Below are 15,093 nucleotides of genomic sequence, written 5' to 3' on the forward strand. Positions count from 1 at the left end.
TAGCAACACACCTACTACTGAGTACGCCCTCCCCCTTCCTCAGCGGACGCCTCCCCTGCAGCCTAAGGCCGTGGTAGTAGAGGCCTACCAGACATTGCCAAAGACCCCCAGACTCCCGTCTGGCGGGAGCTCCCCTTCGGCGCCCCGCAACCTGCCCAGCGACTACAAATACGCCCACGACCGGCTCAGCCACTTCCGCATGTCCACCGATGAGCGCATGGCCACCAAGGAGGGCATGGTGTGGCAGCTGTATGAGTGGCAGCAGCGCCAGCAGTTCCGCCACGGCAGCCCCACGGCGCCCATCTACACCGGGCCAGACTTCCTGGACACAGCCTCCTTCAGGGTCATTGTGGAGCTGCCTCGCTCCATCTCTGTGCCCCCTTCCCCCTGTGAAGTCCCCCCATCTGTCCCCACCTTCAAACCACTGTCCCCACACAGGCCACACACCCCCTCAGACAGGGTGACGGTCAGGCCGCTGGATGAGGTGCCACCTGGGGAGTCCCCCACCGGCTCCAGTTCTCCTAGACGGGTGTTTTCTCAGCTCTCTAAGGTAGGACTCTGACCCACTGGGGTTTAAAGGGTTAAAGAGGCTGGTTTACCAGCCTGGGACTGGCACAACACTAAATGTTTCACAGCTAAGGAACGTTCATCTTTCATAAAAGGGTTTAATTCTCACAGTTACTGAGGTCATTTTGTTTGTAGTGAATTTCCAATTCATCTCTCTCTTAGAGGGATAATAACTTTGACACATTAACCGTTAGAGAAAGGGCCAACCATGGGAAGATGAGCATGAGAAGTAGCCCTGCTGTAATTTCCCGGCATCTTCACTTTGATGCCGGTCACAAGCTCCGAAGGATTCACACAGTCCACACCCAGGCCCTCTACACAGGTGGTAGGGTGTGTGTGTGTGAGTGGGAGCCTCCCCATCGCCCATTCCTCCCATCTCCCAGCACGGCCCGGCCCAGTCTCCGGGCTCAGACACCCACCAGCCTGTGTGGCCGTGTGTGTGCGAGTGTGTGACCCCCTGTGACAAGGCACTGTCCTACGCCATCCGTACCCTGTGCTGTCTCCCTGCCGGCTCCCACACCCCCCACATGTGAGGCTGTCTCTACAAGGCTGCACCACACCAGCCTCCACGCAGCCCTTATCGCAATCCCACTGTCCTCACGCCAAGTAAACAGAATGTCCCAGCCTCTGTTTCCTCATCATTCACCCATAACGCCAAGTCACTAATTATGTGTCTCAAATAGAACACTGCCGCTCCGCTCGCTCACAGAATAATCATAAACACTCAGAGGAAAAGTATTTTTTTAATGAGCCACAGTGTGTGTGTGAGACCATCCAAGAAAGCAATGGTTTATGGGTACTACATTTAGTCTACAGATTAACTTTGTTTTGGTGGATCCAGCATCTTTTAGACTGGTGATGTCTTTTTGGCTTGATTGTGCATTTCAGGGCTGTGTTCCGTGTACCTCCTATGGAATATCACACAAGTGTATGTGTCTGTGTGTGTGTGTGTGTTATTAGCGGCTAATTCAATTTGCCCAGGGCCTCTCAGCACCCTGTAAACATCTCCACTGTATCTCAACCATCAGCAACGGTCTCGTTCTTCTGATCTTACATTTAAATGAAAAACCTATTATACAGCAAAAAAAGATTGGCTTGGGAATCTCTGAGGGAATGGCTCACAGTGCTTCTCTCGCTGGTAGCAAACAAATGTTATTTTAAGAAGGCAGGTTGGGGATAATTTATGTGTAGTTAATTCAATCTCTTGTTGGTTGTGTCCTTTTAAGGTTCTGTGAAGGGCCTAGCCAAGGAATTCTGTGTGTTAAGCAAAAATGTCAAACCTTCCAAACCCTGTAGCAACTTAAACTGGGGGCACACTTTATTTCAAATAAGAGGAGGAAGGATGGAAATAAATACATGGATAGAAGAAAAAATATGCTGTGTGCACAAATGAGTTTGTTAAGTTGCAGGCATTCCCTTTAAGTTTGGGGTGCTACATATCAGAATGCCCAGTAGCGGGGACAGAAAGCCAGGAACAATCTGAACCACACTGCAGGCATATTCATCCTTGTAAATGTTCATTTATGATTTGCCATTCTGTTTGATCTGTGAAATGGGATATGTAGCCTAATAACTTGTTGATGTCTTTGTTTTCCCACAGACTAGTCAGCTGGAGAGACGGTCAATGCCAGCCATGGGCTACATCACACACACAGTCAGCGTACCAAGCTTGCATGGGAAAACGGTACAGCTTCTGTCTTGTTCATTTATCTTCATCACACACCCAGTTTAAACTATTCTCTGCTTTATATTAGGACTATTAAAGATGAATGCTGAAGGGAACGTCAATGTTATACATTTCAGTCAGAAAGCAGCACCATTTTCAGCTGGTGGATTCAGTGCTGTTGTGCTCTGAAGGGCCTTATGTGTGTGACGGGGAGATAGGAGCAGGTATTGTGGTAGGATGCTTAGGCCCACAGCTCTCTGGGGCCTGAAGAGCTGAGCCCTCACTGCTGCCACCCTGGTGGCCAGGTGTTGAAGTGCTCTCTCTCTGTCCCTCCCTCTCTTCCTCTCCCTGGCCTGGGCCTGACCCTACTGCAGCCGGAGGAGCTGACCCTGCTGCTCATTCAGCTCAGGAGTCACCAGGCCAAGATGGCTGGTGTCCACGGCGACGCCCTCCACCACCTACATCACAACGGCCTCCTAGGCCCCAGCCTGCAGGTCAGGCCCCCTCGTATCCTCAACCCCTGCAGCCGCCCTGCTCTGCAGCCCCACTCCAATGATTCGTGGATCCCCAGCCCCCAGCCAAATCCCCATCACCCGCAGTCTGTGTCTCTGCTAGTGTTTTGGTCCCAGCTCCATCATTCATTGGACTGTGTGGTGTGTTGGTCGCGTCTGTTGTTCTAGTGGCTTAGGTGCTCCCCTGTTAGCATGGACTGTCTGCAGCTATAGATACACCAGCCTGTGGCCTCACTCATCTGTCGGCATAATGTAGCACCCTGTTGAGCGTTACAGAGACGTGTTTCATTTGATTTGTTAAAAAACAAACATGATGTTGCTCCCAAGCTTCATATCAAGCATGTTGCTTGTTGACTATGCACCGTGCCTGTCTTCACATACATATACTCTAGCCTTATCTTCTGTTGTTTGAGGTCTTTGCAAACCTGGATAACTACAATGAGAAATGTATTTGTGACTTTTCTTACACATTTCCCCTCTAAGTCCTGGTTGTGTTGAACTGTGTGTATCTGAGAGGTCACTCTTATTAGTGTAAAGTGACCCTGGGTATACAGGCTGGCTCAGGAGTGTGTCTCCCTAGAGCAGGGGTAGGCAACTACATTCAGCCGCGGGACGATTTCTGTTGGAGCGAATGGTCAGGGGGGCTGGAACTTAATTATAATAATTTGTACACTGAAAATTGTATTCTATTTGAAGTAATACCTTGATTACATAGAGTCATGATCACATATGTCTCTTTTTTTATTTGTGGGAATACTTGGGAACAGATTTCCTAAATTAAACTGAATTGCTGGTGATTTTACAGTCTCTTTTTTGACCAAAAAATAAATACAATAAAAAAAGATGCCTGTTGCCGACCCCTGCCCTAGAAGAGCCAGTCCAAACACAGTGCTCTGGTCTCAGACCTGCACACCACAGTGAAGCTGTAAAGGTGCTCAATGACAACCATGCTCAGTCTCTCTCCATCAACGCTTATGTTCTCTTCATCCTCGTGTGGACATCATTTACCCATGCCAGAGATTTGGTGGTGAACTGAATTACAAGCAGTGTACTGCCCTATGAAATGCTTAAGCTATTTGTGTAAGCATCCCTAAACTATTTAGATAGCAGCCCTACACTACAATCTAGTTTGGTGTAAATTCTCATAATATAACTGAATCAATCTGCCTGATTTTTCTGTCCTATTTTGCCTCACTAATATTCATTTGACTGTGGTGATATGATCTCTCCAATGAGAATGAAGTAGAGATATAGAGTTGTGCTGTAACAGCACCTGACTAGTCTACCTATACTATAGTCTCCTAGCATCCTTTGCAGCTTTCCGTCTTGTGATCTGTCTCTCCATTCCTCATTGTCTGTCAGGCAGATGATACTTACATGCAACTGAAGAAGGACCTGGATTATCTCGATCTGAAGGTGGGCCCCAAGAGAAAAGATCACGTAAATGATGATTTATCTCTCTTCCTCCTCTCTCCTCTGTAGCCTGCATCCTGCTCTTCCTTCCACTGTCTACAGTGTCAGTCTCTTCCTCATTCACACACCTCCTTCTGCTGCTCTCTCCTCTTCTTTCTGACCTCGTTCCTCAGGGCTGTGTGGTTTAGGTTGATGTTGGAATTTAAACTGTCTTCTGTGTGTTTTATCCACTGTTGTTTTTGTTACTAATGCTCTGTATACTGAGAATAATGCTATGCTGCATTCATCTGTGTCTTTACTATCAATTCAGCAAAGAAAACAACTTGAGTGCAATATGATCTCATACATAAAATGATATGATTATTGGCTACAGTATAAATTATACCATTTTCTATATTGTGTCAAAGCTAGCTATTCTTTCAATTGGATAAAAGTACATTGGGAATAGCACACGTTCACCTTGAAAACTTGGGGTCAAAATATCATACCTCCACTGATGGGAACTGAAGTTTCAAGCAGCACAGTACTACATGTCAAAAACTACATTTTGCATCATGTAAATTTCACTTCCCATCAAGCAGTGCTGCTAAAAGAGACCTACAATGGGCGCGTTCGACATTGCAGCCGACATTAAAGGCGAGTCGAGACTGACTGATCTACAAATCACCTTGCATCCTAAATAACTACACAATATTATTTGTAGATCAGTCAGTCAGTCACAATTTACCCATGATACATCACGGATTTGATGCACTCGAGCCCAGAAAATATCTTGCTGCTGTGTGGCTTCATATACACTACCGGTCATAAGTTTTAGAACACCTACTCATTCAATGGTTTTTCTTTTATTTTGACTATTTTCTACATTGTAGAATAATAGTGAAGACATCAAAACTATGATATAACACATATGGAATCATGTAGTAACCAAAAAAGTGTTAAACAAATGAAAATGTATTTTATATTTGAGATTCTTCCAATAGCCATCATTTGCCTTGATGACAGCCTTGCACACTCTTGGCATTCTCTCAACCAGCTTCATGAGGTAGTCACCTGGAATGCATTTCAATTAACAGGTGTGCCTTCTTAAAAGTCCATTTGTGGAATTTATTTATGCATTGGAGCCAATCAGTTGTGTTGTGACAAGGTAGGGGGGGTCAAACAGAAGATAGCCCTATTTAGTAAAATACCAAGTCCATATTATGGCAAGAACAGCTCAAATAAGCAAAGAGAAACGACAGTCCATCATTACTTCAAGACATGAAGATTAGTCAATACGGAAAATATTAAGAACTTTGAAAGTTTCTTGAAGTGCAGTCGCAAAAACCATCAAGCGCTATGGTGAAATTGGCTCTCATGAGGACCGCCACAGGAAAGGAAGACCCAGAGATACCTCTGCTGCAGAGGATAAGTTCATTAGAGTTACCAGCCTCAGAAATTCCAGCCCAAACAAATGCTTCACAGAGTTCAAGTAACAGACACATCTCAACATCAACTGTTCAGAGGAGACTGTGTGAATCAGATCAAATCAAATTTATTTATATAGCCCTTCTTACATCAGCTGATATCTCAAAGTGCTGTACAGAAACCCAGCCTAAAACCCCAAACAGCAAGCAATGCAGGTGTAGAAGCACGGTGGCCAGGAAAAACTCCCTAGAAAGGTCAAAACCTAGGAAGAAACCTAGAGAGGAACCAGGCTATGAGGGGTGGGCCAGTCCTCTTCTGGCTGTGCCGGGTGGAGATTATAACAGAACATGGCCAAGATGTTCAAATGTTCATAAATGACCAGCATGGTCAAATAATAATAATCACAGTAGTTGTCGAGGGTGCAACAAGTCAGCACCTCAGGAGTAAATGTCAGTTGGCTTTTCATAGCCGATTATTAAGAGTATCTCTACCGCTCCTGCTGTCTCTAGAGAGTTGAAAACAGCAGGTCTGGGACAGGTAGCACGTCTGGTGAACAGGTCAGGGTTCCATAGCCGCAGGCAGAACAGTTGAAACTGGAGCAGCAGCACGGCCAGGTGGACTGGGGACAGCAAGGAGTCATCATGCCAGGTAGTCCTGAGGCATGGTCCTAGGGCTCAGGTTCTCCGAGAGAGAGAGAAAGAAAGAGAGAAAGAGAGAATTAGAGAGAGCATACTTAAATTCACACAGGACATCGGATAAGACAGGAGAAGTACTCCAGATATAACAGACTGACCCTAGCCCCCTGACACATAAACTACTGCAGCATAAATGCTGAGGCAGGAGGGGTCAGGAGACACCGTGGCCCCATCCGATGATACCCCCGGACAGGGCCAAACAGGCAAGATATAACCCCACCCACTTTGCCAAAGCACAGCCCCCACACCACTAGAGGGATATCTTCAACCACCAACTTACCATCCTGAGACAAGGCCGAGTATAGCCCACAAAGATCTCCGCCACAGCACAACCCAAGGGAGGGCGCCAACCCAGACAGGAAGATCACGTCAGTGACTTAACCCACTCAAGTGACGCACCCCTTCTAGGGGCGGCATGGAAGAGCACCAGTAAGCCAGTGACTCAGCCCCTGTAATAGGGTTAGAGGCAGAGAATCCCAGTGGAGAGAGGGGAACCGGCCAGGCAGAGACAGCAAGGGCGGTTCATTGCTCCAGAGCCTTTCCGTTCACCTTCACACTCCTGGGCCAGACTACACTCAATCATATGATCTACTGAAGAGATGAGTCTTCAGTAAAGACTTAAAGGTTGAGACCGAGTCTGCGTCTCTCATATGGGTAGGCAGACCATTCCATAAAAATGGAGCTCTATAGGAGAAAGCCCTGCCTCCAGCTGTTTGCTTACAAATTCTAGGGACAGTAAGGAGGCCTGCGTCTTGTGACCATAGCGTACGTGTAGGTATGTACGGCAGGACCAAATCGGAAAGATAGGTAGGAGCAAGCCCATGTAATGCTTTGTAGGTTAACAGTAAAACCTTGAAACCAGCCCTTGCTTTAACAGGAAGCCAGTGTAGGGAGGCTAGCACTGGAGTAATATGATTAAAAAAATTGGTTCTAGTCAGGATTCTAGCAGCCGTATTTAGCACTAACTGAAGTTTATTTAGTGCTTTATCTGGGTAGCCGGAAAGTAGAGCATTGCAGTAGTCTAACCTAGAAGTAACAAACGCATGGATTAATTTTTCTGCATCATTTTTGGACAGAAAGTTTCTGATTTTTGCAATGTTACGTAGATGGAAAAAAGCTGTCCTTGAAACAGTCTTGATATGTTCGTCAAAAGAGAGATCAGGGTCCAGAGTAACGCCGAGGTCCTTCACAGTTTTATTTGAGACGACTGTACAACCATCAAGATTAATTGTCAGATTCAACAGAAGATCTCTTTGTTTCTTGGGACCTAGAACAAGCATCTCTGTTTTGTCCGAGTTTAAAAGTAGAAAGTTTGCAGCCATCCACTTCCTTATATCTGAAACACAGGCTTCTAGCGAGGGCAATTTTGGGGCTTCACCATGTTTAGTTGAAATGGTCATGGTCAAATTGCTGCAAAGAAACCACGACTAAAAGACACCAATAAGAATAAGAGACTTGCTTGGGCCAAGAAACACGAGCAATGGAAATTTGTCCTTTGGTCTGGAGTCCAAAGTCTAGATTTTTGGTTCCAACCGCTGTGTCTTTGTGAGACGCAGTGTGGGTGAACGGATGATCTCCGCATGTATATTTCCCACCGTAAAGCATAGAGGAGGAGGTGTTATGGTGTATTTATTTAGAATTCAAGGCACATTTAACCAGCATGGCTACCACGGCATTCTGCAGCGATATACCATCCCATCTGGTTTGGGCTTAGTGGAACTATCATTTGTTTTTTCAACAGGACAATGACCCAACACACCTCCAGGCTGTGTAAGGGCTATTTTACTAAGAAGGAGAGTGATGGTGTGCTGCATCAGATGACCTGGCCTCCACAATTACCCAACCTCAACCAAATTGAGACGTTTGGGATGAGTTAGACAGCAGAGTAAAGGAAAAGCAGCCAACAAGTACTCAGCATACGTGGGAACTTCAAGACTGTTGGAAAAGCATTCCAGGTGAAGCTGGTTGAGAGAATGCCAAGAGTGTGCAAAGCTGTCATCTAGGCAAAGGGTGGCTATTTGAAGAATCTCAAACATATCAAAATATATTTTATATTTAACACTTTTGGTTACCACATGATTCCATATGTGTTATTAGTTTAGTTGTATGTCTTCATTATTATTCTACAATGTAGAAAATAGCAAAAATAAAGAAAAATCCTTGATTGTGTAGGTGTTCTAAAACTTTTTACTGGTAGTGTAAGTCTAATGCCAGCTTCAGCAGAATGACCTTGTGTGTTGTAATGATTCTACATTCTGCTATCAGCAATTCTCTTCCATTAACAACAGTACAAAGCATCTGATCCTCCTGAAGTGATTTGTATGTATAACATCACAACCCTTAACTAACCTTCTGTTTCTTGGAGTGGGGAGTTCTATTATCGATGTAACACCTCTGTATTTCCTATTTTAAAACAGATCAAAAGTATTGACCCGTTGATCGTTATGGTACACAATGTGTTAGAAAACACCCCTCCAGGTTTTGGGTCCAGTTGGAATGTAAGGATGGTGTGCATACAAAGAGTGAGACCATTCCACTGCTTCTCCTAATAGAATGTGTATAATGCACTCCTTACCTGCCCGTGTTTGCTGTGATGAGTGGCCATGTTAGAAGAGAGACCCACCTGTGACTGTAGTGCATAGCTTGGCCTGCTGGGTACTGTAGTCCATCATGGTGATGCTGTGTCAGTGTGTGCTGACTGACTGATGTGGACTCTGTCTCTGCTCTCTGTGAGAGGGAGTCCCATTGCATGCTGTTGAACCCTGGATTGCACTTTGTTTCACAGCCTTTCTTTTCCTTTTGTTTGTCTAGTAAGCACTAAAGAGACGACCCAAGGGTGCTCTTTGAGACACGTCAATACTGATTATCATTTAACAGAATCAGAGCTATAAGGTCAGATACATAACGTGTGCTTTGGTTATAATTGTAAACACACCTACATCTCTATGCTCTTTGAAATGGATCAGCAGAAATCATTAGCTCTGTTTGGGCATTAAGTCAATTGAAATCTCTTAGCGAAAGACACTGAACTATATCTTATATTTATATCAATTCTCACTGGGCCAGTTCACTGATGTCTCTGAGATATGTCTTTGGCCAAGTCTGATTTATCACTGTAACAGAGAGGATCTGAAGGAGGTGCCATATTTCCTGCTAGTTCCTCCCTTTCTCTTGGTTCATAAAGAGGACACGGTCGTTAACTAAACTCACTGACACACTGCCAGGAAAGAGCAGCTTTGTGGTTCTCCGTTGTGGCCTCTCTTAAATGCACAGATGCTGGTTTTGACCATAAATATATTTGCACAGCTTTTAAAGCAGTCATATTGCATTGGCTTGTGCATACTACTACCCAAGTCTTTTTTGTTGAATCATTTTTGCATAACTGTTCTACATTGTGGTTTCTGCAATCCCAATGTCCTTAGCAAGGTCTCATGCTGTTGCTTGATAATTGCTGTAATGTTGTTGTTCAGTGTTATCTATTGAATGTTGGTTTTAATATTTAGGGTAGTTGAACTTTTTTTTTCAACTATTACTGGGAGAAGTAAGGTTGTATTTGTGCCTTTGGGGCATTGCAGGTTACAGGGCGTGAAACTCTGAAAGACAGACCATCGAGACCTGTTAAGATAGCAGAGAGCGATGTTGATGTAAGTATACCGGCCCCCACCCCCTCTAACCAAACCTTGTCTGATAAACACCCAGTTTATCCATCTCTCTCCTTTTCTTCAACGTCTATCGTTTTTCACATCTACAACCCACTACAGAGACAGTGAACTGAGGATTTGAGAAGTTGGTGTTCTGTAGTTGTGGTAAACAGAGGGTGTGTAGGGAGGGAGGGAACGGAGCAGAGCGAAGATGCAGCACTGTGGGGACAGACAGCTTCACTGTTAAAGCCTGAGAGTATCGCCGAGGGCTTTTATTTCCAGCTCTCAATTTAAAAGGAAAAATACAATTAATGGGATTTTAGACGTAAAGCTCTTATATTTTTCAGTTTGATTTCTGTCATCCGGCCTTTTTAATTCTTTGTTTGCTCAGAATGGAGGTAAATAAGCTGGATGTCTTGGCTTTTCATCATTAGCATTGTTCCAGTTTAACAATTTATAAGAATTTGTGAATTTGTTTGAACAATGAATATTTAATGCAATTAAAACAACAATATACGTCTGTGAAATAAAAAACAGCTTAATTATTAATTGAACAGAATGATAAATAGAACTCAAGAATAAACACTCAGTGTGTGAGAAAGATGGTAAACTAGACAGTCTTATTTTGTTTTCAGAAACATATAACCCATTTCTGCGGGGAAACAAATATGCCAGTCTCAATAAGCACTGTTCTCTTAAAGTGAATTTCAAAATATGGATTTTTGATTATGATTACTTATAATGGGCATTACCATTCCCCACAAGCAGACAGTATAAAGCTTTATTTCTTTATTTTCACACAGAGAAGATGAAAAGAGGTCCTCAGGGCATTTCAAAGAGATGGGTCTTATTGACATATTTCCAGATAGAGCAGACTACAGTAGACTATCAATTCATTCTGCTGGGCACTGTGGTTTGAATGGTGTTTACCAGAAGCTGCTGGGCAGAGGGCCCCTGTTCTAGTCATAGACCTAGTCTTAGACCTTATCAATCTCTGTTCTCTGGGCTGCCTGCTGCTGTTCCCTGTGCAGGTGAAGTTAAGTCGACTGTGTGAACAAGACAAGATCCTTCAGGAGCTGGAAACAACGATACGCACGCTCAAGGAAGACAAGGTATTGGGTTTTCTGTGTTTGTTTGTGTGTGTGTGCCTGGGTATGTAGACGTGTGTATTAGCTTCCCCGTATGGGCTTGTCGTGAATACCCCACGCCCTTGTGGTGTCCTGTCCTACAGGACAAGTTGGAGTCCGTGCTGGACGTGTCCCACCAGCAGATGGAGCAGTACCGGGACCAGCTGGCCCACCAGGAGAAGATATCCTACCAGCAGAGACTACTGCAGGAGGACGTGGTGCACATCAGAGCTGAGATCTCTCAGGTGTCCACGGTAAGGCCTGCTCTGTTTGACCTAACACAGCCTAGCTCACTGGTTTGACTGACCACAGTCAGCCCCATTGACTGACCACACAACCTCCCTCTCTGTCTTTCTCACTCTCTTACTATCTCTCTCTCGCTCTCTCTCTCTATTACTCTCTCTTTCTCTATGTCTCTCTTGCTCCATGCAGGAGATGGAGAATGCGTGGAACGAGTACAGCAGCCTGGAGAGAGATGTAGACTGGTTGAGGACAGCTCTGGAGGGCCAGATGAACCGCAGTGGTCTCTCTCAGGTCAGGATCGCACCACAACCACACCACTGCAAACACATACTCTCGTACAGATTCCCAGAGGGATGGGAACAACGTCTGTAGTGTTTGTGTTCATGGTTGTGTGTGTGTTTGTCTATGAGCAGAAGGAGAAGTCCCAGATCAAGAGGGAGTTGTGGAGGGTTGAAGACGTAATAGCAGGCCTCAGCTCCAGCAAAGCCAACTACCTAATCACCATCTCCTCTGTGACCAACCCAGGTGAGAGGAGTGCTGTGGCTCTGCCTCCGCTTGCCTCTACTAACACACACTGGTGCTCAGGACGAGGTAGAGAGAGAAATGGACGTTACTTGTCATGTGCTTATATATTTACAGGGGACAAAATGGATGAGTTGATTATGGTCTGTATGTGTATTTGGCTTTTGTGGTTGGAGTGTTATCTTGTGTAATTTGAATGCGTGTGTTGGGGGGTGTTTTACGTGTGTCTTTTTGTGCCTCCAGAGAGAAAACTTGTGCCTTCCGTGTCGCCGTCGTCAATGCCTTCTCTGTCTGCCAGTCCCTCCCTGGGAGAGATGAGACTGGCCCAGCAGCACAGCCCCCACCTCAGCCCCACAACCCCCACCTCCACCCAGCACACCACCGCAGCCCTCCCCATGTCTGTGCCAAAATGGGTGAGTGGCCCCCGCTCCCCTCCTACTCAGAGGACATAGTGTTGAATGTTATCCTATCTGATAGTAAATGGGATTGAATATGATGGTAAAGGCTATGCTGGTTGGTTGTTTTCTCTGCAGGCAGATGAAGGCGCCCCTCCCCGACCACCACTACCTCAGCTATACAGTCCTGAGGACCACGCCCCGGCCGTGCCTCCGCCGCCCAGGGAAACCAGCGTCATCAGACACACGTCTGTACGAGGCCTCAAACGACAGTCTGACGAACGCAAGCGGGACAGGGAGATTGGCCAATACACCAACGGCGACAATAAGGTGTGTGTTTGGAGAGAGCTATGGAGCCGTGTGTCTGTGTGTCTGTGTGGTACTGATATCTGTCTCTGTGGGTGTCAGGTGGAGCTGCGCACCTTCCTGAGTGAACCTGAGCTTCTGGGAGTGGGAGGGTCTGGTCACATGAGGATGGGGGCCTTGGGGCATGATGGTGGCTACCAGACCCTGCCAAGCAGAGGTAAGTAGCTCTAGGTCCAACACATGTAATGCACCTTGATGTAAAGTGGAATAACATGTTTGTTTCTTTGAAGAAGTCTTACTCTTCAGAATAAGCAAACAGCTTGAAAGGCTAAACAGCTTTCAGTTCTTTATAGTGTTCACACCAGCAGCATATATGTGCATTGTAATGTACCCACTGAACATGCTTTGGCTCTTGTGCTCACTTGGGAGTCGTGTTTTCATATTTGCTGTCTTTCTCTCAGGGCCGGCTGGCTCCTCATCCAGGCTAAATCAGTCCACAAACATCTCCTCATATGTTACCCTCAGAAGAGGAGCCTCAGCCGCCTCAGGCCTGAAGGTAAGATTCCAACTATTTCTGACTGACTAGGAGTCAAGAGACAAGGTGGAGAGGCAGCACACATATTGTTCATAAATCCTGTGATGGCTTTTACTTTTGTGGAGCTGAGACAAGCTGACTTGATTCGATGCAGCATCTAGTACAAAACGCTGAGTACATGGAAAAAACGAGGTCATTTTCCATGAAGAAAACTTTTTGAATGATTTCAACTGGCCAACAGTATTGTTACAATAGAAGATTAAATTGCTATTATTGAGAAATGTAGGCTAGTGTAGTAGTATAAGTAGATACTGTATTACAGAAGTGGGATAATAGCCACTAGTGGTATAGTAACAGTATAATTATTGACTGTTGTTGTAGTAGTAGTATGGTGTTGCTGAAGCAAGGAACACAAATAACTCTAAGTCAGAAGTAGGTTAAATATTTAGTGTTCTTGCAGAAGCAAGTCACACTAAATAGTGATTTTCATTCATAGAATGTGCTCCCCTACTTCTATAATTTGACATTTCTGAAAGTTCCACGGCAGTTAATTCAACAGTGTGAAGTTAGCTTAATTAAGGTAGGTGATGCGGTTACTAAAACAGCTGTAGCTCTTGATTGGTATAAGCTATTCCTGTTCTGATTTCCGATTTGATTAGCCCAGAAGTAGACTAACATTTCGTACGCTCTAAATTGTTGTCCAAGTGGTTGGGAAAGTGGTCAAAACAGGAGTTGTTTCAAAACATTGAGAGAGAAAAGCAGTTGATGCAGTTACTAAAGCAGCTGTATCGTTTGATTGGTCGAATATATTTCTGTTCTGGTTTCAGATTTAAATAGCAGAGACGCAGACTAAGATTTCCTTCTCTAAGTTTTTGTCTAAATAGTTTGGAAAGTCACATTGTTTACAGTGAATAGAATGTTGGAAGTCTGGTAGTTTTTAACAATGAGACCTTTAGAATGTTGAAGAAATCCCATTAAAGTGGATGACTTTTTGGGGGGAAGGACAAAAAGCTTAATAGTTTAAAAAGTATACATTTGATCAAAAAGCTGTATACAAGAACACTATTCCAGACCGGTATGCATGTTTTAAATTTTGAATGGGGTTTCTAGCTTAATCTCGGCCTGTACGTTTGAATGGTGCATGAAACATTGTGTTTCAAAGAAAAAAGAAGTTAGGTCATTATTTAAAGTGTGACTTCTGAGCAAGTCACATTAAAGAGCAACTGCCCCTAAAAAAACAACTTTTCATTTAGAAAGAAGCCTATGTGGCCTAAATGTGAGTCAGAAGCATTTAGTCTACTGTAAAAATGTATTACAAAATGTAAATAGAATACTTTTGGTCATAAAGTGAGTCTCGCCCAAAACTGAGTTTTGCACCTGAGTATGTCACAACGTAAATGAAGGTTGGTTTTATTTAAGTCCTGTCCACATGCCCACAGCTGGCAGCACACAAGTAATAATCAGTTCGGAGTGCAGCTGCACACGACCCGATCGTAATGCCCTTGGTAAATGTGGTTTGACTTTGCAGATCGCTATGGGACAGTGTGTAAAAATTCCAATAGCTCAATGACTTAAAAATCTCAAAACACTATAAATTGTAGAAAGTCATATACAGCTATTAAAAGCTAACATAAAAATATTGTCTCATTTACGTTGTAGTTTATTGACGGTACCTAACTAGATGGGAGATGGGCTATCCAAAGTCAAACCAACTTTGCCACAGTCGCACACCAGCCAGATAAATCTAATTGGTGAAATAATTTGGCTAACTCTTCCCACCTGCGAACACACACACACAAAACACCCACATCAAACTACACCCTGAAATCAACTCACGTTTGAATTCAGTCATGGCCGCTAGCATTTCTTAATGAACCAAATCTAAAACGAGGCCAAATCAGGAATTTCTGCCGCCTTTTAAATAACCTATCATCTACAACTTGAGGGGGTGCAAGACAGCCTATGCAATGCTAATGAATGACTGGTTTAAAGACTTGCTACGGAACTTTGGCGACTACTAAGTATTTTTAAACCTCCCGCTTTGGGCTGGATGTGTCAATATGT

At 44.5% G+C, this 15,093-nt stretch overlaps 1 protein-coding gene across 1 annotated transcript in view; it reads left to right on the forward strand.

Moving 5' to 3' along the window:
• LOC120024807 (pleckstrin homology domain-containing family A member 7-like) overlaps window positions 1-15,093 on the forward strand; it is a 125,747-nt gene that overhangs the window by 50,336 nt on the left and 60,318 nt on the right. The window contains exons 9-20 of the mRNA XM_038969135.1: window positions 4-550; window positions 2,168-2,251; window positions 4,108-4,185; window positions 9,836-9,904; window positions 10,933-11,013; window positions 11,133-11,282; window positions 11,461-11,562; window positions 11,685-11,796; window positions 12,037-12,206; window positions 12,327-12,518; window positions 12,597-12,711; window positions 12,956-13,050. Coding sequence (XP_038825063.1) covers window positions 4-550; window positions 2,168-2,251; window positions 4,108-4,185; window positions 9,836-9,904; window positions 10,933-11,013; window positions 11,133-11,282; window positions 11,461-11,562; window positions 11,685-11,796; window positions 12,037-12,206; window positions 12,327-12,518; window positions 12,597-12,711; window positions 12,956-13,050 — 1,795 coding nt within the window. The remainder of the gene's footprint in view (window positions 1-3; window positions 551-2,167; window positions 2,252-4,107; window positions 4,186-9,835; window positions 9,905-10,932; window positions 11,014-11,132; window positions 11,283-11,460; window positions 11,563-11,684; window positions 11,797-12,036; window positions 12,207-12,326; window positions 12,519-12,596; window positions 12,712-12,955; window positions 13,051-15,093) is intronic.

The sequence above is a fragment of the Salvelinus namaycush genome, chromosome 30 (genome assembly GCF_016432855.1).
Source record: "Salvelinus namaycush isolate Seneca chromosome 30, SaNama_1.0, whole genome shotgun sequence".
Taxonomy (NCBI): domain Eukaryota; kingdom Metazoa; phylum Chordata; class Actinopteri; order Salmoniformes; family Salmonidae; genus Salvelinus; species Salvelinus namaycush.